Source organism: Leptopilina boulardi, unplaced genomic scaffold (assembly GCF_019393585.1).
Source record: "Leptopilina boulardi isolate dan_hultmark-lab unplaced genomic scaffold, ZJU_Lbou_2.1 LbouV2_377, whole genome shotgun sequence".
Classification (NCBI taxonomy): domain Eukaryota; kingdom Metazoa; phylum Arthropoda; class Insecta; order Hymenoptera; family Figitidae; genus Leptopilina; species Leptopilina boulardi.
The window spans coordinates 786,845-812,048 of NW_026137948.1; the positions used below are offsets into that span (position 1 = coordinate 786,845).

Consider the following 25,204-nt stretch of genomic DNA (forward strand, 5'->3'; position numbering starts at 1 on the left):
GAAAATTAAAAAAAACAAATGAATGATATTGGAAAAAGGTTATATTTGTAGAATAACTGCTTGAAATTCTGTCAGCCGTACTAATAAAACTAAAAAAAATAATTTAACTAAAAACACTAATTTTGCAGATAAAGGAAAAAATTCTTTAGTCATCCGAGATTACAGTGCAAAAAAAAACATCGAGTGTCCATCTTTGAGAAAACTCACTTTTTAAATTTAATTTAAATTTTTTGTTGCTTCCGTTATAGGTACGTTATTTTTGAGCACATGTTTGAAAAATTTGAGAAAAAGTGCACAAATTTCATATACAGCATAATTTTTTATTCATTAGTACAATAGATAAAAAAATGTTTCAAAAATACACTGCCTTTGATGACGTTAAATTTTAAAAAATCCTAACTTCCATCATTTTTATCAACTAAAAAAATATGTATTTTCTTATTTTTCATATAGATTTCGAAAACGTGTTTTGGGCAAAAAAAATTTTTAATGACAATTTTCCGTGGAATGCCTCATATACAATTATTAAATGAATACAACAAAATCGAAAATTTGCTGTGACATTTCAGTAACGTTTACTCGTATGTACGTTTATTTATATATCTTGGAAAAATTAGCATTTACGATTTAGGTCTAAGTATCATTTTCATGTTAAAGGTTTGTAGAAATAAAAAAAATGTTAAAAGGTACAAAGAAAGTTCAAATATCGTCCTTCCTGCATAGTGGGATATTGTAATGTCCTAAGTAGTACGGTATATTGCTTGAATGTCACAGTGATATCAAGCGGAAATATTCCTGTGACATTCAGGCGATATCATAATGTCATATAAATTGACATAACATTTATGTGACATAATAGTCACTTGTCATAAATTTCATTTAACATAAAATTTAGTTGATATGAATTACATTTGATATAAATGTCATTTTACATAAAACTTATTTGATATAAAATTGAGTTGACATAAAAGTCATTTGTCATAAAAATAGTATTGACCATCCTTGTCTTACATATAAGCTTCTGTGTGTGGGAAATGGAGAAATGAAACAACTTTTATGACAAAGGAATTTTATGTCAAATGGTTTTTATATCGTATGATATTTATGTTAAATGAAATTTGAGGTTTAATCATGCGAGTCTTGAGGGTCTTAACACCTAGGTGGGAGTCCAGGCGAGGGCAAGAGGTGCATGATCTCATCTTAGTGTCCCCCACAAGCGGCTACACAGAAATACACACGTATTTTCACTGTATACGTTGTCAATAAAAAACAACGATTTTTTTGCCAAACATGCCTCAAAGTGACAATATTTCACACCCCTAGCCATCACAATATTCGACATAGAAAGCTTAAAATTTGTTTGCATACATATTTTTACGCGTAAATTAATAGAGTGAACACGATTTGAGGTAACGCTTATAAGTTAGAATTGATAGAAGTCAAATGTTTTCTGAAAAATACTGAAAAATGGTACTATTTCCCCCCTTTTCTGCTACACCCAAAAAGTTTATTGAGGTCATCACCCCCATTTTTTTCAAAATTTCAAAATATTTGTACGATTTAAGCTTTAATTTAAATCTACATAGAAGTGTCTAACACGTCGGGTTAAGGAGAATAAAAATACTAAAAACATGGTTTGTAGAGACTTACCCCCACTATACTCAAAATCCTGACATGATATGCAATTGCTGAAAGCTTTTAACGTCCTCGTAGTTTAAAGTTAAAATTTAGAAACTTCCTGGAAGGTTCCTATATAAATTTGCTGAAAAATTGCAATAAAAATTATCTGTAATATTAAAGTGTATATTTAGAAGAATGTTGTTTCTTAATTTTCTCTAAAATTATTTAACAATAAGCAAAGTATGTATTCTAAATAATCACGGGAAAAATTCTCCTAAAATTAAGTTTAACTATCAGAAATTTTCAATGCAATTTTTCAGCAAATTTACATATGAAACTTCCAGGAAGTTTCCAAATTTTATATTCAACCGCAAGGACATTTAGAGCTTTCCAGAAGTTAACAATGGAAAGATCCGAACTTTACAGTGCTATCTTCCTGCCATTTTTCAGCAAATTTACATAATATGAAACTTCCATGAAGTTTCCAAATTTTAACTTTCAACCACGAAGAAAAAAAGATTTATGGAAAAAAATTTAAGATTTTAAATAATAAGTTATAATGTTTTTTGTGTGATGTTGAAAGAAATTTTCGATAATATGATAACACTGTATGACACAAAAAAAGAGGGGGTCCTTCTATGTATAGAAATCTATGGAGTCAAACCACGACAACCGTGAGAAAATTTTTTTTAGATTTTTGGAAAAATAAAACCAATTGTGGAAATCTTTAGCTCACAACGAACCAAAAAAACACTTTGAACCGTTTTTAAAAATTTTTAATTTTTATAACCTTTTTTTATAATAACAAATTTTTTCATCATTTTAAAAAAAATTATTAACTTAAATTTTGTTCGCTAGAAATTATTGTCAACTTTTTTTTGTAGTAAATAAATATCCACTCTTTTAAACAAACTTAATTGTGAAAAAAAATTTCAAAAATTTTTAATTTTCGATAACAATTTGTATTTTTTATACTGTCTACAGCATGGATTATAATGAAATTTGTATGTAACGTACCTTGGACTCTTGTCTTTATATTTCTTAATAAAATTTCTATTTCCAATTAAAACCGGAGATTTTCAATTTTTTTTGCGCCGTGTACCACCCGCCAAAGTGGTTATCAAATGAAAATGGGTTCAAAACAGTCCAGGGTCGTCTTGAAGTAAAATAAAGTTTTTCTACGTCGACAAAAAAAGTCATTTATACTTTCTTTTAAAGGATCATCTCAAGATTCAAAATCAACAAACATAGAAATCCTAGCTGCTCTTCTTAGCGTTTTTTTTCAAATAATACGATTTTTATTAACAAATTCTTTAATTTATGAAGTTAATTGTATACGTTTGTAATAATAAATTTTTTTGGCCACAAGGTGCACATACTTTCTTACAATAATAAATAATAATAAATGACAGGCTGTATTTGATACATGTTAAAGAAAAATATATAATTGCATAAAATATATTACAACGGAATTGTTAAATTAATTAGATCAAATAAATCCCTTTTTCAATTGTTGTAGAAAACATTTCCGACGGCCTGGAGCCGGTCCGGTCATGAATGATAACCTGCGAAACATCCGCGCCGGTGGAATTTTCGATACCGGCCCGGTACCGACATTTCTGCCGGTTTGGTACCGGGTCGGTTATGGAAGATAACCCGGCAACTATCCGCACCGGTGCTGGTAAACCATCGACAATATCAACATTTTACAATTCAGATATCCAGTGGAGTAAATTTAAGTATCTAACAACAAAAACATTCATTATTTTTTTGAAAAAAGAGTAATATGTAGAATAACACGTTTCTTTCATTTGTTGATATTAATATAATTATTTATGCAAATTGAACATAAAAATTCGGACTCCAGGGATTTCTTACAATTTTATTAAAGATTATTTTTAAAAAATCCAAAATCGGTTGAGATTTGTAGGCTCTAGACTGTTTTTCGTTGTAAGCTAAAGATTTCCACAATTTCTTTTATTTTTCCAAAAATCTAAAAAAAATTACTCACGGTTGACGTGCACTGTAAAAAATTTTAGAAAGGATTTTAGAAAATCTTACCTACTGTGAAAATGGCATAAGTAATTTATAATCTACAAGTACACAGAATTGTGATGTTATATTTTTATGTGCAAATTTACATTTTTAAAAATTAAATAAACGCACTCAAAATTGCAATGTAGAAAAGTAATAAATTTATAATATAAAAATAAATTTCAATTAAAATATTTTTAATACGATTACACACAAAAAAATAGCATTGGTAAAAATGACTGGAAATGTGTAATTAAAAAAAAGCAGTTAAAGTACCATATTCAGAAGCTTTTAAACTAAACTCAGAAAGTTGGTGGTACTAAATTTTAGTGGTCAATTTCACCTACTTAAAGTTACTAATATTTGTAGTTGAAATTACTGTCATGTGATTTTAAATGGCTTTACAACATTTTAATAGTTAAAAATACTGATAGAAATTGTTATTTTTAGGATTTGTGTAGATAAAAGAAACATTTCTTATTAGTTGCAGAAAAAAATTAGATTTACTGTTTTCATTTAGTTAAAATAAGTGTTGAAAATAGTTATTTTTATGATGTTCTGAAATATTAATGACAAAATCCAAAAAAATAAACAGATTTTTTTGTTAATTAAGGTGAAAGTTGAAAAATTACACTGTAAAACGCGGTATCAATTATAAGTGAGTTAAACCAAAATCATTAAATTAAATTGCCTGAAACATGTGTTACCCCAGTAAGAAATGAATGGTCCAATCGACGTCGAATAGAAGTCGACTGATCGATTGAAATTACATCGGGGTCAATCCATTATATTTCGAATGAAGTCGTCGCTGACTAATTTTTAAAAATTATAATACTTTGCAGGAATGATTTTGAAGTTATCAAGATCACGAAATGAAAAGAATTTTAATAAAATTTTAATTATTTATTGCAAAATATGAATTTAAAGTATATGAGGTGCTGAAAACTGTCAATTTTTTAGCCATTAGAAAATATGCAAAAATACGTAGAATTTACCATAAAAATAAAAATTTTTTTTTGTAATTTACTAAGAATGAATAAATTTATCATTATTAATTGATGTAATTATTTAAATGTGTGAAATAATATATAAAATATGATTTTCAAGTTCGCCTGTCAAATAACCTAAATTTGCAAATTTCATCTATTAAATGTGAGAAAGAGAAGTCATTAAATTGAAAAAAACCTTACCAAATATAAAGTACCTGTGACTAACTTTTAGTTTTTCTTAGCACTTTTTTCCTTTTTTCTTCATAAATGTGAAATAAAAAGCAATAAAAATTGTCTCTTTGCTTATTTTCACTATTTTCAAATGTAAATAACTTTCTTGGAGAAAACTGAAAAATTACAAAACTTGGGCAATATCTAATTGATTACTAACTACACACACTGGAAAAAAATTCGCTTCGGTCCCGAAGATACTTTTTGAGATAATTATGTTTAAACTTTTCACAATTTTTATCAGGTTAATACATGTAGTTTTTTAAGGACGAAGTTAGGTTTTATTGGTTAAACATTTTGAACTTACTTCAATTTTATAAAAATCACATGCATTAACCTGATAAAAATTGTGAAAAGTTTAAACTTAATTATCTCAAAAAGTATCTTCGGGACCAAAGCGAATTTTTTTCCAGTGTGTGTATTTAGTGATATTTCTCCAAGAAAGTGATTTACATTTGAAAATAGTGAAAATAAGCAAAGTGACAATTTTTATTGCTTTTTATTTCACATTTATGAAGAAAAAAGGAAAAAAGTGCTAAGAAAAACTAAAAGTTAGTCACAGGTACTTTATATTTGGTAAGGTTTTTTTCAATTTAATGACTTCTCTTTCTCACATTTAATAGATGAAATTTGCAAATTTAGGTTATTTGACAGGCGAACTTGAAAATCATATTTTATATATTATTTCACATATTTAAATAATTACATCAATTAATAATGATAAATTTATTCATTCTTAGTAAATTACAAAAAAAAATTTTTATTTTTATGGTAAATTCTACGTATTTTTGCATATTTTCTAATGGCTAAAAAATTGACAGTTTTCAGCACCTCATATACTTTAAATTCATATTTTGCAATAAATAATTAAAATTTTATTAAAATTCTTTTCATTTTGTGATCTTGATAACTTCAAAATCATTCCTGCAAAGTATTATAATTTTTAAAAATTAGTCAGCGACGACTTCAGTCGAAATATAATGGATTGACCCATCGATAAATTTCATCGATTCGATGGAAATTTGTCACTTAAATCGACTCATTTTCGAGATCGACGTAAAATCGATATTCAAAGAAATAATAATAATTGCTATATCGATATCGATATATATATATATACATCACTCTAAATTTATATTCATATATCACTATGGTGATATGTATATTTACGCATATATTATAAAATAAAATATATTTGTTATTAGAATAATTTATTTTATTTTTTAGAAAAATATGTCCATAAATATTTTACATAAAATAAATATTTATTTCATTAGTTTCGGTTTTTGAGCGATTGTTGCTGGTCCCTCCAAGGTACATCCTTTAACCAACTTTTGACCCCTGCCTCAAATTGATGGAGGTCAGAACTTTCCAGCTTCAGTGCTGCTGCACCTATAATAAAAATTAAATTTTTATTTGTAAACTTTTATTGAAATTGATTTCAGATCATTTGAAATGTAACTTTTATTTTGTATATTACATATAAATATAATATAATATAATATAATATAATATAATATAATATAATATAATATAATATAATATAATATAATATAATATAATATAATATAATATAATATAATATAATATAATATAATATAATATAATATAATATAATATAATATAATATAATATAATATAATATAATATAATATAATATAATATAATATAATATAATATAATATAATATAATATAATATAATATAATATAATATAATATAATATAATATAATATAATATAATATAATATAATATAATATAATATAATATAATATAATATAATATAATATAATATAATATAATATAATATAATATAATATAATATAATATAATATAATATAATATAATATAATATAATATAATATAATATAATATAATATAATATAATATAATATAATATAATATAATATAATATAATATAATATAATATAATATAATATAATATAATATAATATAATATAATATAATATAATATAATATAATATAATATAATATAATATAATATAATATAATATAATATAATATAATATAATATAATATAATATAATATAATATAATATAATATAATATAATATAATATAATATAATATAATATAATATAATATAATATAATATAATATAATATAATATAATATAATATAATATAATATAATATAATATAATATAATATAATATAATATAATATAATATAATATAATATAATATAATATAATATAATATAATATAATATAATATAATATAATATAATATAATATAATATAATATAATATAATATAATATAATATAATATAATATAATATAATATAATATAATATAATATAATATAATATAATATAATATAATATAATATAATATAATATAATATAATATAATATAATATAATATAATATAATATAATATAATATAATATAATATAATATAATATAATATAATATAATACAATATATAAGCATACCTTTGAGAACCTGCCATAAAGTTAAAGCCTCAAATCCCCGTTTCTCGCCTTGACCTTTAAAATTAAATTGAGCACCCAAAGTGTTGTTAAAAATATGCTTCATTAAGCGCATGGCGAATCGCTTCTCCTTATTTGGTTCTCGAAATACGTAATTACTGAGATAAATTGACTGTAAGCAAAAAAATTAAAAGCATTTTTATAGAAATATTATAGCAAAACTGTCATAAAGCTAATATTTTTTAAATAAATAAATATATATCAAATATTAAGGGAAACACACCGTATTAAAGACATTGTCATCATTTTTCTTTAAATAGTTTTCCATTACTTGAAGCTCGGACGAATTTTTTAAAGGAAGTATTGGAAGCCCAGCAGGTCTTGACATAACTTTTTCGTTTGGCATCATGTATAGGTTTAACTTCGTTTGGTTAGCAGCGATAGTCTCCACTTTTTCGTGCAACATTTGCAAAGTCGTTAATACTTGTTTTTGGAAATCTGGAATAAAATAAAACAGATAATATATAATAAATAATTAATAAAAATAAATTAGATAATATCTTAAATTAATTGTTCGTGGAGAAAAAATCAAAGTTTACTTCACTTACTTAAAGAATTTGATTGTAAAATTGTCATGGGAGTAGAATGTGGTTTTTTTTTTTTAAATAATCGTCATAATTCTTAGGTGAATATTCTTTTTCATTTAATGAAACCTCGTCACTTTCTGCACCCTTAAGATGTTTTTGTCTTTTTTTTGCCAGAGAATTTCGACCCTCTTCGGTTAAATCAATGTGAGGTGAACATTCCGGAGATAGATGACTAGAAGAATTCGTTTGTTGAGGGATGGTTTCTTCATAACTGTTGTCACTGGAAACCTTTTCCATCGATAATTCATTTGTATTTTCCTCTTCGCTCGATGAGTGCGTTCTTGTTTTTAACCCATTTTGATCCTGATCTAATCCCTGATATTTAGTTTTGGAGGTGAAATTACTTTACATTTTTTCGGCTGAGATATTTCTGCATCATCTTCAGAGGATGAATGTTGTTTTCTTGTTTTCCTCCTTTGTCCTTTGCCAAATTCTTTTTCTGTTTCATACGACGAATCATTCGCTCTCATTTTCGCACCAAGACGAGCTTTAATGTAATCGTCTAAAAAAACAAGGAAAATAATTTTTTAAGTTACAAGTAAACATTTTAATGATAAAATAATTATAATTTATTATTTAATAATAATAATCAGAATAATTCCACTTTTTTAAAATAATCTCCTTGTTCCATTTCAAGAGGATCGCCATGAGTTTGATATAATTGAACAGAATTGTGATCTTCTTTGACTTTTACTTTTATTATTTTTTTATTCTCAGAGTCACGTTTAGCGTATTGATGAAGAGGTTTATTCCCAGATCGCAAAGTTTCTTTAATGCTTTTCAAAGCATTTTCAAATGGAAAAGCGCTAAAGGAATCAATAGGTCCTTGTATTTGGCATTCTTCAGCAAAATGTTTCAACGAATGCACATTATAACTAACAAAATGATAACCATACACTTTACTATAATTGAATACTATAATTAAATTTTATTAATGAGTAAAATTTAAAAAAATCCCAAGCTAAATTGGTGGAAAATTTCATAAATTTTACACGTAATATCATAATTCGATTTTCAGTATAGAATATAATTAATTCTCATATTTATAGTAAGAAATACACAGAAATAGTTGAATGAAATAATACGTAATATAAGCACATAACCTGTGTAATAGATTGATTACTATTTTTCAATGTTATCTATGACTAGCTTGGAAAAATCATACAATAATAATGGTATAATAATAAGTATTATTATAACTATCAACCATAATTTTTTTTTAATGACAAATTTTAAATCAATTTAAAATAATAATTAAAAGCGTTAAGTTCCATAATGCTTGCATTATTTGTAATTTAATATAAAAATATTCAGTAGTTAAAACATGTGAGTATTATAAGCTGTTTAGGTTATGTCTATTACTTTAATGGTAATGTTAATGTTACTTATGTGTTCAAAACTTTCAGACGAGACAAACAATAATAATCTTACATATTAATTATTGTACTATTTTTTTTACTATTTTGTTCATAACTACTTACTGGACCATCATCAGACATTGTTGATAAAATTATTTGATCACTTTTCGTCAAAATTTGTTATAACACCACAGTCAGGAATGAACTATATAAAAATTGTACACTATACAAATAGACTGAACAAACAACTACAACCATCCAGTTCGCGTGACCATATGACTATGCTGTGCTGTAGATCCTGACGTCGATGGCAGACATGACACTTCAATTCATAAAACCTGCGCACTAATGCTTAAGCCGTTATGATGATCCGTCTCACATCAATGATTAATACCCAATAAACGCACATACATGGTTAATATTTATGTGTCATATTTATATATTATATATATTATAATATAATATATTTATTTATATAATATTTAAGCAGTATTTATATATTCAGCTCTATATACAATTATACATATATAAATATATAAATATTAAAAAATTATTTTATTCTTTTTTAAAGTTTTGTAAATTATTAAATTTTATTAATACATTTTCTAAGCTATAAATTCTTTTAATAATTTTACTTAAAACTATTAATTTTTTATGAATAATCAAGTAATAATAAATATATTTAATGCGAAGATTATTTGATTATTTACTAAAAATTAATTGTTAAATAACTATAAGTAAAAGAAACCCTACCGAAAGAGTGGTACTGGAATGGTACTAAATTGGACTTGGCTTGAGTTCCACTTCAGTACCACTACCTGATTACCCATAAGAAGACATTTTTAAAGTACTTCAACAATAGTTTTAAAGGTGTATTAGATTAACAAAACGTCTCTCACGATATGCGTGTAAAACAGCAAAAAAAAACATAATAGTTTGTAGAAAATTTCCGTTAAGTTTAGAAATTATATTGCAATCCCTCCTTGAACAATAGACCCCTACGTCCTTTGTAGAAGGATTATAATTTTAACCCGAGTTTTATGACTTGAAAAATTTGTAATTTTAATAACTCAACTTAAAAAAATTTATATTGACATTCTTTGATATTTCCAGATTATGAATATCTAAAATTTATCAAAAAATAATTACATTTAAAAACGTTATAATTTATCTCGTATACCTTAAGTTTGACAAAAAAAGGGACATCATTTTTGAATTTAGCTGCCAAAGGACATATTATATGCATAATAATGTATGAAAATAATATAAATCCAGGAAAAACAAATATAATATTGAAATAAATATAAAGTATTAGTTTAAACATATTAAAAAAGCTAGTCGCTTTTCACTTTTATGAGGGTATTAACGGTAACTCGACCCTTTTCGCAGGTAAATTTCCCAGTTCTATTTCAGTACCAAAATGCACCAAATTAGTACTAAGCTGGTACTGAGCCCTCAGTTCCGATTTCCCAGTACCAATCCAGCACCACCCTTCCAGTAGGGAATTTATAGCTTAGAAAATTTATTAATAAAAGTTTATAATTTACATAAAACTTTATAAAAAAGAATCCTAACTCAAATTTTTTATTATTTATATATTTAGAAATAACTTAACAATAATTAAATTTAAATAATTTTTATTAATAATGTATAATTAAATATAGAGCTGAATATATAAATACTGCTTAATTATTTAAACAAATATTACTCACCTCGAAACTTACTTACCGTAAAATAAAAGTAAAATTACTTTTCATAACTAGAAATTTTAATTAGTTTTTAAAGAATTTTGATACCTGCTTAAAAAATCTATTATTTGCCTACTTCTAATAATGTATGATGAATTAAAAATTTTGCAGAATCGACATCGATTCGACATCGATCAACATTTTTGATATTTATTGAATTAACAATTAAATTTACCGAAATTAGTTGTATTTTATGTATTTTAAAAATTATTAGTAAATTATAAAGACCTTTTAAGTCAACATCGATTTCACGTCGAAATTTATATTATAATCGACGGACGATGAGTTGTCGATGACATCGATGTCGAATCGAAGTCGATGCGAACATTCATTTCTCACTGGGACGGTCAATTTAATAAAAGACTCACTGTACCTTTCATATCACTTCTGTAAGTGACAATTTATTATCAAAATAATATTATACATACAAAGGTAGGAATAAGACTGAATTGCTAAAACGTTTTGCAGCTCATGTCAATTATGAATCAATACAGGTGGGGATATATATATTTGCTGACTATAACATCCCTCTCGTTAGACAGGATTTAGTCTTTAAAGCCTAAGTTTTACATTTTTATCTAAATTAGGTTTAATATCTACTTTTGCCATTCTATGTGGTTGTTTTTCGTAGGTGACAACGACGGGTTCATTAGTGATTTGATTTTTAATACAGAATAAACATAACTTTTAAGGTAAATATTTTCGTATTATTTTAAACAATCCACATTTATATATTACATAAATTCCTATAATAGTTAAACTATTATAATCTGCAATGTGTAATACGTCTACAGCATTTTCTTTCCAATTATTGATTCGAGTACTTGATTTTATTTGCTCCAATAAATCTAATGTATTATCTAATCCTAATTTAGCATTTGCTAATGTTTGTTGATCTAATTTTTGAGGTAGCGGAATTAATCTATCTCTAAGATTTTCTATTTCATTTTTGTCAAAAGGTAATACGTAACTTACATTAATGTTAACAATTTTGTTTAGTGTTTGTATACTTGGAGGATACAATTCTGTGTTTTCTAAAAATACTTTACATCTTGAACCTTGTATTAAACTAGCATGGTGAATTGTAATAGTTTCAAGTCCGTCATCGCAATTAATGTCAATAGTTATTTGTCGGAGTGAGAGTAATATGTATCCATTGGTAACAGAAATATATGTTTCTTGATGTAATAAATATGGGGATAGTATACAATTTTCTAAAGCGTCTCGCCTTAACAAAGTAGCATCACATCTGTTAGATTTGCCTAGTAAATAATTTAGTTGTTTTCTTTTACAGATTTTATATTCTACTATGTTTTTACAATTGGTTTGGTAGTCAATTTTCAATGGAGTATATGATCCTCTATATTTTATGAAATATTCATGTTCTGGTGTATATCCTAAATATACAATATACAATAGGTATATAGGTGTATTCTTTAGTATTCTTGGAATCAACAGTTGAGGATGAACTATTCCATGTTTTCCGTCGTTAATAGCGTCTACTGCTATATTTAGTTCGTTGCTCGTTTAGTTCGTCAATCAGTAGTGTTACTATTACTAGTTTTGTATTTATAAATTTTTTATTAATAGTTTCTTTTATTGTCGTTCGTAAATTCATAGTTAATTCTAGTTCTCGATTAGTTTGTGTTTGAAGTAGTTCGTGATCTAATGAAGATGAATCTAGAATCAGTTTTATAATTTTCATATGATTAGTCAATATATTTGCTAATTGATTGTGAACATCACGAACTTCATCAAATTGATGTTTAATAGCTTTTAAGTCCGCATCATTCATAATTCCAAATAAAGGTTTTGCTATATCTCCCACAAAATTGACCAGACTTCTTTTTATTCGACGTCTTCCTAACAATTTATTTAATAAATCATGCTTACTTTTTAACCTGTCAAATCGTCCCCTTATTAAATGACTTTCGTTCTCAGAGTTACAATAAATGGAATATGCTGCTTAACTTATTTGAATTGTTTTTTCAAACATATCAAATCTATTGTCTACATTGGTAACGTTTATTCCGATTATTAATGGCCATTCTTCGTGATACTGGTGGAAACGTCCTAAGTCTTCGATATACCGATTTCCTTTCAGTTCTGTTATATTGATAGTTCTGTATGTTAGACTAATCTTCAGAATTATCAGTAGAATTATACTTATCATCATTTTCGTCATCTGAAAAATCGTAAAATGCCATTAGCTGATTGGCGTGAAATCTGATTTTTTTGTTTTTATATAATACTTCATAATTATTGTTGTCAAAAATTTGTGTAATAGTTCCCGGTCATAACCAACTTGGAGATAGTTTATTAGTTGGTTGATTATTAATTAATTTTACAAGATCTCCAATTTTATATACTGGCTGTGGTAATACTATTTGTTCGTCTAATCTTCTTTTAGAATTTTCCTGCTGAATTCTAATTTTTTCTTTAGCTTTAGTTAACCATTTTTCATGTTTCTCTTTCCATTGTTGAATTAGTTCTGGATATTTAAGAATTGGTGAACTTTCAAGAGTAGAAAGGAGGTTTATTTCTCTTCCAAAAGTGAGTTCAAAAGGTGTAAACCCTGTTGTTTCGTTTGTAGTTGAATTATTTGCAAGGCTAATAACTTTTTAATTCTTGTCCCATTCATTCTAATTATCTTCCATTGCCGTTTTTAAAAGATTTTTCAATGTAGAATGCATTCTTTCTATTCGTCCATTACTTTGGGGGTGGTATATAGTTGTCCTTATTGGTTTGATTCGAAAAAGGTTTTCAAAATTTTCAACTAATGCAGAAACGAAATTTCTTCCTTGGTCGGTAAGAACACTTTTGGGTGAACCAAATATATTAATGTACTGTTCTAATAAACTCTCTAATATGTTTGCACTTGTAGCTGATTTTAGTGGAATAAGCATGATATATTTTGTTAATTGATCTTGGATACTTAAAATAAATTCGTTACCGTGTTTCGTTTTAGGTAAAGGATTAAAAATATCCATAGCTATTTTGTCGTTTGGTTTTAATGGAATGTCAGGGATAACTTCTTCTGATTGTTTTTTAATTAGCGTACTTTTCTGTAATTGACAAACTGCACATTTTTAACAAATTCTATTATCTCTTTGTCCATACCTCTCCATTCTCCTAATCGTTTTGCTTTTTGAAAAGTTTTATTTTTTCCATAATGTTGCCCTACGACAGATCTATGAGCCTCTTTTAATATTGATTTTCTCTCGTCTTTCGTAAGTTCTCTGAGTTGACTAAAACATAAATGAAAAGATCGATCTTCGTTTTTTTTACTAAAAAATTCTATAACTTCTTTTAAAAATGTCTTTTCGATAGGTGAAATCAAAGAATCTCCTAATTGTAATCGAACTATTACCATTTTCCTATCTATAAATTCTTTAACTCGATCTTCAAAATATTTTAACCAGTTTTCTTTATTGAATGGGGGTAAATCTTTCTTTAAAATTGTTTTCCATAGTTTTCCTTGAGCATTAGGTTTAATTGTAACGTTTCCAATTTCTTTATTCCTTTTCCAGTCTTCAAAATATTGTGTTAAAACATTTGTTTCGCTATGTTGTTCGGTCACAATGTCATTTTTATTATAGCTCGTTTGTGGAGTGTCATTCAATCTCTGCATATCGGGTGACAAGTCTTCTTCTGTTGAACTAAGTTCGTTGTCTTCTGAATTTTCTGCTGATGTGTCTTTTTTACTGTCCTCGTCTTGTACTGGAAATAACCTTGAAAGACAGTCAGCTGCTTTATTTTCGTTTCCTTTAACTTATTCTATATCATATTGAAACTCTTCTAAGCGTAATCTCCATCTTAATAATCTTGAACTAGGATCTTTTACGTTATGCAACCAAATTAATGCTTTATGATCTGTCTGAATACTAAATGTCCGTCCTAATAAATATTGTCTTAACCTTTTTGTAGCCCACACGATTGCCAATAATTCTTTCTCAGCAGTATTATAATTTTGTTCTGCTTTATTTAATACTCTTGAAATATAGCAACAAGGATGTCCATCTTGAGAAAGAACAGCTCCTACTCCTACATTGCTCGCGTCCGTTGTCAAAACAAATCTTTTATTAAAATCTGGATATTTTAATACTGGTGATTTGCACAGCAAATCCTTTAGTAATTCGAAGCTTGTACTACAGTCTTTTGTCCAATTAAAAATTGTTTCTTTTGCTGTTAATCTTGTTAATGGCTTGGCTATATGCGCAAAATTTTTAATAAATTTTCTGTAATATCCTACTAGTCCTAAAAATGATTGTATTTCTGTCACGTTTTTTGGTTCTTTAAAATTTTGTACTGCTTGTATTTTTAGAGGATTTGGTTTTACTCCTTTATCAGTTATAACATGTCCTAAATATTCTAATTCTGGTCGAAGCTATTCACACTTATCCGGTTGTAATTTTAATCCCAATATTTTAACTCCTTCCATGAATTTGTTTAAATTTTTATTATGTTCTTCTAAAGTAGATCAAAAAATAACAATGTCATCTAAATATACAAAACATACATCACCAATTAATCCTTGAAAAGCGCGATCCATCATTCTTTGAAAGGTGGCTGGTCCATTTTTTAATCCAAATGGCATTCGGATAAATTGATAATGTCCTCTAGTTGTGCTAAATCCTGTATATTTTCGATTTTCTTTTTCCATCGGAATTTGGTGAAATCCTGAAGACAGATCGAATGCTGAAAAGAATTTTGCTCTTCCTAACTGTTAAAGAACGTCCTCAATCACAGGCAGAGGATATGCATCTTGATCTGTATCCTCATTTAGTTTTCTAAAGTCAATTACCATACGCCATTTTTGTACACCACTAGCATCCTTTTTCTTTGGTACTATCCATATAGGAGAGTTAAATGAGGTATCAGATGGTTCAATAATTTTCTTTCGTAATAGATCGGTTATTTGTTTTTCAATTTCTTCTCTATGAATTTCAGGGGGTCTGTAGGACTTTACGTTGATTATTTTTCAACTTTTTAATATACTTTTATGATTAGTCAAATTGCTGCAGGGAATTTCGTCATCATCTAAGGTAAAATTACTGTGAAAATTTCCAATTATTCTCCAAATATCATCTTTTGTATTTTTGTCTAGATGATCTAATCTCGTTTTATTTTTCAATTCTATAAGTCGTTTAGGTAGTGTTTCAAATTTTAATTCTGTTTTATTTATGGATATTTTATTGTTTGTGATGTCATAATCAATTTTCTCTATAGATAATCCTTCAATTTTGTTTGGTACTTCTAAGGGTTGATTAGTATAATTATAAACAGGTGCAGGTCTGTTTGGTAACATTGTCCTTTTGCTCTTTTAATGTTTTTAATAAAATCTTCAATTCAACAATCATCTTGTCCTGTTAATGTTTTAATAGTTTTGATTATATCTTTCGTTGCGATTTTTCCTCAATTTTTTTGAGTTTCATCCGTATTTGCTGGTGGTGGGATTAAGGGATTGGATTAAGGGTGGTTTTTGGTTCATTCTCCATTTTTAAACTTTTGTCAGTCGAGTCAGAGTCTGTGTCAGATGTATAGTTCGTGTGTTTTAAATCCCTATGAGTGTGATATGCCAGTGTATAAAAATTATTTTGTGTCGGGTGTAAATGAATGTTTCGCGTAACAAGAAATATAGGTGTATTTAATTCTCTTCACTTGTTCAAGTGGCTACACACTTACACCAAGGTTATTCAGAGAAATAGTCTTATTTTATTAAGGAAACTTAGACTTACTAACTCGCGAAGTCTAACTACCATATAGTAAATGAAATATAAATCAATTTTTTATTATTCGTTGAATTATTCTTACGTAATCTGCTTCTTCTGGATTCTTGTGATGTGTGAAGAGTGGCCGTAGACACTGCTACAAAATATCCACAAGTTGGTGGCTAACGTATCTGCCTGGATCTCCAATTGGATGAAATTCCTCCAGAAGATGACTTATTTCAAATCTTATTGTCCAGATTGACAAACTCGAACACCTTAATTAGTGGCACGTATCAAATTTCTTGAAGGTATCCGTAGAGTACCCACGGAGCTTTTCCTCCTTTGATTGAACACTAATAGTTTCCGTAGAAAAACAGGTTCACAATCGAGGATAGCACAGTTTGACGGATTATTTTTACATCTTTTGTTGCTATCCTGGCAGGATCGCCAAAATGTTACGGTCAATTTAATAAAAGACTCACTGTACCTTTTATATCACTTCTGTAAGTGACAATTTATTATCAAAATAATATTATACATACAAAGGTAGGAATAAGACTGAATTGCTAAAACGTTTTGCAGCTCATGTTAAATATGAAGCAATACAATATCAAGAATCTGGTGTACATGTTCATTTATGTTTTTTAAATTAAACATTAAAAACTTTAAAGGCTGAGCAGAAGTTTTCTTAAGCCTTTACAGCTGCGCAATAATTTTTAGCATGCATAAGTGAAAAGTCTTATTATAACTTATTAAAATTTCAAATTTAAAAAAAACATTTTTAAACAAATGTTTTTGTACAAGAACATAAATGAGTTCATGTAAAAGTACTTGTACATGAAACCTGCACAAAAATATGTACAAGAAGATGTACATTTTCTTGTACAAGTATATTTTCTTTTCCAGGATCTTGTACAAGTTCTGATACAAGAACATGTCTCTATTACGGATGCTGACCTTGTTCAAGAACATTACTTAAACATGTACAAGAAAATGTACAAGTTCATTAATGAAAGAGAAAAATTCCTAAACGCTGGGGATTGAACTCACGACCCTAACATTCGTAAGCTGACAACTTAACCATCTTAACACCAACGCATGCTAAGATGGCTTGCGCATGATATTTGAGGACATTCTTTCAACTACACAAATTTTAAAAATAACTATTTTTAACACTTATTTTAGTTATATAAAACAGTGAGTCTAATGGTTTTACTGCATCTAGGAAGAAATGGATTCTTTAACTACATAAATCATAAAAATAACTATTTTCAACACTTATTTTAACTAAATGAAAACAGTAAATCTAATTTTCTTCTGCAACTAATAAGAAATGTTTCTTTTATCTACACAAATCCTAAAAATAACAATTTCTATCAGTATTTTTAACTATTAAAATGTTGTAAAGCCATTTAAAATCACATGACAGTAATTTCAACTACAAATATTAGTAACTTTAAGTAGGTGAAATTGACCACTAAAATTTAGTACCACCAACTTTCTGAGTTTAGTTTAAAAGCTTCTGAATATGGTACTTTAACTGCTTTTTTTTAATTACACATTTCCAGTCATTTTTACCAATGCTATTTTTTTGTGTGTAATCGTATTAAAAATATTTTAATTGAAATTTATTTTTATATTATAAATTTATTACTTTTCTACATTGCAATTTTGAGTGCGTTTATTTAATTTTTAAAAATGTAAATTTGCACATAAAAATATAACATCACAATTCTGTGTACTTGTAGATTATAAATTACTTATGCCATTTTCACAGTAGGTAAGATTTTCTAAAATCCTTTCTAAAATTTTTTACAGTGCACGTCAACCGTGAGTAATTTTTTTTAGATTTTTGGAAAAATAAAAGAAATTGTGGAAATCTTTAGCTTACAACGAAAAACAGTCTAGAGCCTACAAATCTCAACCGATTTTGGATTTTTTAAAAATAATCTTTAATAAAATTGTAAGAAATCCCTGGAGTCCGAATTTTTATGTTCAATTTGCATAAATAATTATATTAATATCAACAAATGAAAGAAACGTGTTATTCTACATATTACTCTTTTTTCAAAAAAATAATGAATGTTTTTGTTGTTAGATACTTAAATTTACTCCACTGGATATCTGAATTGTAAAATGTTGATATTGTCGATGGTTTACCAGCACCGGTGCGGATAGTTGCCGGGTTATCTTCCATAACCGACCCGGTACCAAACCGGCAGAAATGTCGGTACCGGGCCGGTATCGAAAATTCCACCGGCGCGGATGTTTCGCAGGTTATCATTCATGACCGGACCGGCTCCAGGCCGTCGGAAATGTTTTCTACAACAATTGAAAAAGGGATTTATTTGATCTAATTAATTTAACAATTCCGTTGTAATATATTTTATGCAATTATATATTTTTCTTTAACATGTATCAAATACAGCCTGTCATTTATTATTTTAGTAAAATAGAAAACAGCATAATGCCAAATCATAAGTTGTCACACGAAAAAAATTGTAAGAAAGTATGTGCACCTTGTGGCCAAAAAAATTTATTATTACAAACGTATACAATTAACTTCATAAATTAAAGAATTTGTTAATAAGAATCGTATTATTTGAAAAAAAACGCTAAGAAGAGCAGCTAGGATTTCTATGTTTGTTGATTTTGAATCTTGAGATGATCCTTTAAAAGAAAGTATAAATGACTTTTTTTGTCGACGTAGAAAAACTTTATTTTACTTCAAGACGACCCTGGACTGTTTTGAACCCATTTTCATTTGATAATTACTTTGGCGTGTGGTGCACGGCGCAAAAAAAATTGAAAATCTCCGGTTTTAATTGGAAATAGAAATTTTTTTAAGAAATGTAAAGACAAGAGTCCAAGGTACGTTACATACAAATTTCATTATAATCCATGCTATAGACAGTATAAAAAATACAAATCGTTATCGAAAATTAAAAATTTTTGAAATTTATTTTCACAATTGAATTTATTTAAAAGAGTGGATATTCATTTACTACAAAAAAAGTTGCCAATAATTTCTAGAGAACAAAATTTAAGTTAATAATTTTTTTTAAAATGATGCAAAAATTTGTTGTTATAAAAAAAGGTTATAAAAATTTTAAATTTTCCCATACATATATTTCTTATTAAATTTTTATTTCTAAAGATTTTTGCCTTCTTTTTTATAATTTAGCTCGTAAAATGTTTTATCAGGGTCATGGAAAAAGATAAAAGTCTAACTGGAATTCTTGGAAAAGTCATGATAAAAATGAAATTAAATGCTTGCGGCAACCCTGTATTGAGTGGCTAACCAAAATAGGCAAAGAATTTTTGAGCAGGGTTGCTAGATTGGCTCATCGGAATTATGTATTCGACTTCTCAAAATGACGGTATGTGAATCAACAAAATCAACATTGTAAACTCGCACACTACTCGACCCCCATACTCGTATTTTATCCCCACTGAACTGAATTCCCTAACTGCTCACTACGTCATCAACTCTCAGTGCAGTGTCATTTCAGCCGTCAGATTTAAGTCATAAATATTATTATGTTGTCAATAAATTATTAATAATATAGTAAATTAAATTAATTTCTTGTCTTATTATTATATTATATTAATTAAATTAATTAATTAATATAGCACTCAAAACTGTATAAAAGCCGCCTTTTTATAATCCCTTCAAATGTGTACGTTGCTGAAATGCAAGACATAGAAAGTGGAGAGAGTAGTGAGAGTTAGCGAGGTACAATGGAAGGGAGATTTTCACAAAACGAGCAGTGTGCGAGTTTGCAATGTAGTAAAATATTTGTTTTCTCTTCACCTTTGCGTCGTCTATTCTCTCAAAGTCAGTACCGCAGCGCCACCCTGATATTTATTCAGCTGCAGTCCCATGACAACGTTTTGAAACTAAGCCATAAGTGTAAACATCCTTCTTATGAAAAGAGTAGATATGCAAATGAGATGAGAAAAGGATAATCTTACGTTTTTTTCTATAGAGAGAGAGAGCGAGAAGGATAAACTTATTTTAAAAGTTTATAGATAGAGTGAAATAGAAAAGCGTAAACGATAGCTATAGTCAGGAAAAGGAAAATCTTACCTATTTGTCTATAGAGAGAGCGAGAAAGAAAAGCGTTACCGAAGTAAAAAGTATAATCTTATTGAAACAATTTATAGATATAGAGTGAAATAGAAAATCGTAAACTATAGATATAGCAATAAAAAGGAAGATCTTACCTATTTGACTATAGAGAGAGCGAAAAGAAAAAGCGTTACCGAAGTAAAAAGGATAAACTTATTGAAACAGATTATAGATAAAGTGAAATAGAAAAGCGTAAAAGGTAGCTATAGAGTGAAAATTCCTGAAGTGGGTCACCCAAATTAAAGATGTACTGTATTTGCTTGGAAATATAGAAAATTAAAATATTATTATGAGTTGAAAAACTGCCTCAAAGGATTTTTTAAAAAAATTAAATTTCTCAAAGTTATAAACAATTAAACAATTAAATTAAAAAATAAATATCTTAGGACTAAGTGAACGAATCTTAATTTTCGATGCTTAATAATTGTTATTGCAAAATTAATTGTTTATTTAAAAAATAAACCATGTTCTCGTTGTCGTAGAAAGTTGATCCAAAGTTTATTGGAAAGGGAATTTCATAAGGATTCGAAAACCGTTTGAAAATTCCGTGGATCGCAATTAGCAAAAAAGTTATCGCGTTTTTTGTGCGGCGCTGCGTTTCTCTAGCGCTATCACGCAGAATGTATTTTGATCAAAAAGTATGGAAACTTGCAAATATCTGGGAAAGTACGAATTTTTAAAAAAAAGGTTTAAGACAAAAGTTGTTCCTAACAAAAAGATCTACATTTGTGAACCCAAAAAATGGGTTGTTTTTGTTAAATAAAATCCTCTAATTTTCAGAATCAAATTCGTAATCCTTATGAAATTATGTGTTTTAACGTGTAAAGTATATGACCAAAATATTGGGCTGAGGAATCTTACATTGAGCTATAGGCCTAATGCGAAAATTAGCTTCGAATTTATAATATGTTACCCCAAAAACCCCATTAGTCGCGGTTTTTTTTAATTCACTTATTTAAAGAAAAGTGTTGGGCCCAATGTCTAGAATTCGGCCTAATATTTTGTGCATTTTTACCACATGTGTGAACGCAGAATTTTACAAGGATTACGATTTTTATACACAATATTAGTGGTATCATTTTAAAAGACTACTTTTTTCGCTGTAAGGCCTCACATTGGGCTCCGGGCACATTTTTTTTGGTTTAAAAATGGGGACGCATAAATATTCCCCAAATTATACTTGTCGGAATTTTGTTATGTCGAATTAAAAATTATCGAATTTACATTTAGTAGAAATAAAAAAAGTAGATTTTACAATGAGCCCAATTGTAATATCGAAAAATATGTATTTAAAAAAATTCTTATTTTATAGAATTTTTATTTAACTGAACTTTGATAAAGCAGATTTTCTAATATATCGAATTTTCAATTTATTGCTTTATTTTTATTATTTTTGCGTTATGTTATAGTTCACAAATCTTTTTGTTAGGAACAACTTTTGTCTAAAACATTTTTTATAAAAATTCGTACTTTTCGAGATATTTGCAATTTTCTATACTTTTCGAATCCTTATGAAATTTCCTTTCCAATAAACTTTGGATCAACTTTCTACGACAACGAGAACATGATTTATTTTTTAAATAAACAATTAATTTTGCAATAACAATTATTATAATCGAAAATTTTCAAATTCTCAACCAAAACTCTATCATTATCTGTGTAAGTATACCAATTTTAATAAAGATCCGTTCACTTAGTTCTAAGATATTTATTTTTTAATTTAAGACTACAAAAACTTCAATTGTTTATAACTTTGAGAAATTTAATTTTTTAAAAAAATCCTTTGAGGCAGTTTTTCAACTCATAATAATGTTTTAATTTTCTATATTTCCAAGCAAATACAGTACATCTTTAATTTGGGTGATCCACTTCAGGAATTTTTACTCTATAGCTAGAAAAAGGAAAATCTTACCTGTTTGTCTATAGAGAGAGCGAGAAGGAAAAGCGTTACCGAAGTAAAAAGGATAAACTTATTGAAACAGATTATAGATAGACTGAAATAGAAAAGCGTAAACGATAGCTATAGCTAGAAGAAGGAAAATCTTCCCTGTTTGTCTATAGTAGAGTGAGCGAGAAGAAAAAGCATTACCGATGTAAAAAGGATAAACTTATTGTAACAGTTTATAGATAGAGTGAAAAAGAAAAGCGTAAACAATCAATGTCTTTTTCTTTGGGTAGGTAAAGGAAATTCTAATTCTGAAGAATACAAATAGATTAACAGTAATTAATAAATGTTTATATTTAAAAATTTTATATTATTATATATTATGTTAATCTTCAGAAAAGTATTTTTTCATTTGGTCCAATATTTTCCGACGGCGAGGGGGTGAATGTTTTGGGGTTTTACAATACACCGCATGTTTTAATTGTTTTTTCTTAAATATCAAAATAATAAATTTTATCAATATCAGTTTCGAAAGATTTTTTTAAGCTCTTCTTTTAAAAAAACGTATCTTTCATATCGAAAAAGTCAAATTTACTTTTGAGTTTCATTTTTTGGTCAAAAAAATTGTTTTTTTAAATACATACCTACCACTAATCGAAGGAGTATCAAAAAACCCTTACAGAACTGATATTATATTATTTTGATATAAAAAAACAATTAAAACATGCGATATACCGTAAAACCACAAAACTTTTACCTCGTCCCCTCGAAAAATATTGAACTAAATGAAAAAATATTTTTACCAAAGATTAACATCTATGAGTAATTACTCATTAATACTCATGTAAAACTAATGTCTATAAAACTTTAGTAGACTCTTATTTACGGATCAAATTTTGACGTGAAACATATAATCAACACATACATGGGTGAATTGTACATCAATATATTTTTAAAACATATCTTTAACCTAAATTTATGAATATTAAGTCGATCTTTTTAAATTGATCGAATACTTTCTCAGAGATATGAAATGCATAATATTATAAATATAAATTTAATTTTTTAAACAATTTTTAATAATAAAAAATAACATACGCTCAAAAATGTCACGTAATTTTTAAAGATGAAATGATTTTTATTCAATGTGCATTTTACGGGCTATTATTAACACATAAGTATTATAAATAATTCTCATTCAATGCAATTTGGTTTAATCTGAAACCATTTTTAGAAAAACAAGTTTAAATATTTAATCCATTATAAAAACTTTTATATAATAAATAATTTGGATATTTCTTAATATTAATAATGAATTCAGACAAATGTTAATAAGAGTTATATTTTTGATAAAAATGTAATGTTTTCTTTAGAGTTAAAACTCAAATAGCCGAATATGTTGCAACAATATTACATTAATATTAAATGACAATATTGCTAATATTGCACGGCAATATAACAGAATATTGATTATCTCCGCCCATCGGAAGATAATATAGAAAAAAATATATATCATATATTTAATTTTTATTTTCAATATTTATATTCATTACATTTCTTGAATGCATGCAATAGAATTAGGCGCGAATAGCGCGCCAATTGTGTGCTGCTAAACTGTAAAAAGTATTAATGGAATTTTACCTGTTTGAAAGAGGGAACGTTTATTACCCACTTTTAATATGTCACTTTTAAATAAACAAGTGATTGTACCATATTAAAATTGTAAATATTCCTTGGTGTGGTAAACAAAAAAGTCCCATCTTCTAGATAATTGCCATTTTTAACATAATAATGTTACCTTTGTCAGTGGGAATTTTCCCATCTGCTATAATTTCGCAGTCAGTAGTCATTTTGATACATTAAGGGGAGGTTCCCATTGCGGAGGCCAAAATCAACACAAACTTGGACAATTTTTTCAGGGAACGGTTATGACTTACACTACCGTCCGAAATTGTGCGAACTCTGCTTTTTCAACAAATATAAAACTGTTCAAATCTTCAAAAATATTAAAACTAAAATTTTTTCTTCTTTATTTTATTAAAGCTAATAAAAGTCTGAAAGAAATGACACCTTGACAAAGAGAATATGTTAATTTTTCAATTAGATATCTAAGAAAAAGCCAATTTTCAATGTTTTTACTATTTTTTTTATTCCTCTGGCAAAAATTAATATTTTTAAACGTTCTTAGGCTCATTGAAATCGTATTTTCTTATGCAATTCAAATTATATAAAACAATTCATGTACACATTCTTCCCTAGCGTATGCAAACCGTGAAAGTTGGCTCATAAAATGTCAAAAAATTGTGATTAATATTTATATGACAAAAAATGATCAGTAAAATGTATAAATCTTAAATTTACTTACATAAATCAGAGAAGTTTAGAATGATATATTTA

The 25,204-nt window shown here is 27.0% G+C and overlaps 3 protein-coding genes across 7 annotated transcripts in view; 1 reads left to right on the plus strand and 2 right to left on the minus strand.

The window, feature by feature from the left end:
- Positions 1 to 25,204, minus strand: part of LOC127287886 (pseudouridylate synthase 7 homolog) — a 757,063-nt gene that overhangs the window by 292,608 nt on the left and 439,251 nt on the right. The window lies entirely within an intron of this gene.
- Positions 1 to 25,204, plus strand: part of LOC127287889 (stAR-related lipid transfer protein 7, mitochondrial) — a 179,775-nt gene that overhangs the window by 29,785 nt on the left and 124,786 nt on the right. The window lies entirely within an intron of this gene.
- Positions 6,134 to 7,797, minus strand: LOC127287899 (uncharacterized). Its single transcript, XM_051315055.1, has 3 exons — positions 7,610 to 7,797; positions 7,330 to 7,498; positions 6,134 to 6,266 (listed from the first exon to the last, which is right to left on the minus strand). Exons 1-3 carry the CDS (start codon positions 7,790 to 7,792, stop codon positions 6,148 to 6,150), a joined length of 471 nt encoding a protein of 156 aa, XP_051171012.1. The 5' UTR covers positions 7,793 to 7,797; the 3' UTR covers positions 6,134 to 6,147.

Bases quoted from the DNA above. Each gene is read 5' to 3' on its own strand.
- LOC127287899 (XM_051315055.1), bottom strand. From the start codon at position 7,792: ATGTTGCACGAAAAAGTGGAGACTATCGCTGCTAACCAAACGAAGTTA. The intron at 7,499-7,609 runs GTGTGTTTCCCT...TTTTGCTTACAG, and splicing joins ATGACAATGTCTTTAATACG to TCAATTTATCTCAGTAATTA. The intron at 6,267-7,329 runs GTATGCTTATAT...TTTTTATTATAG, and splicing joins TTTATGGCAGGTTCTCAAAG to GTGCAGCAGCACTGAAGCTG.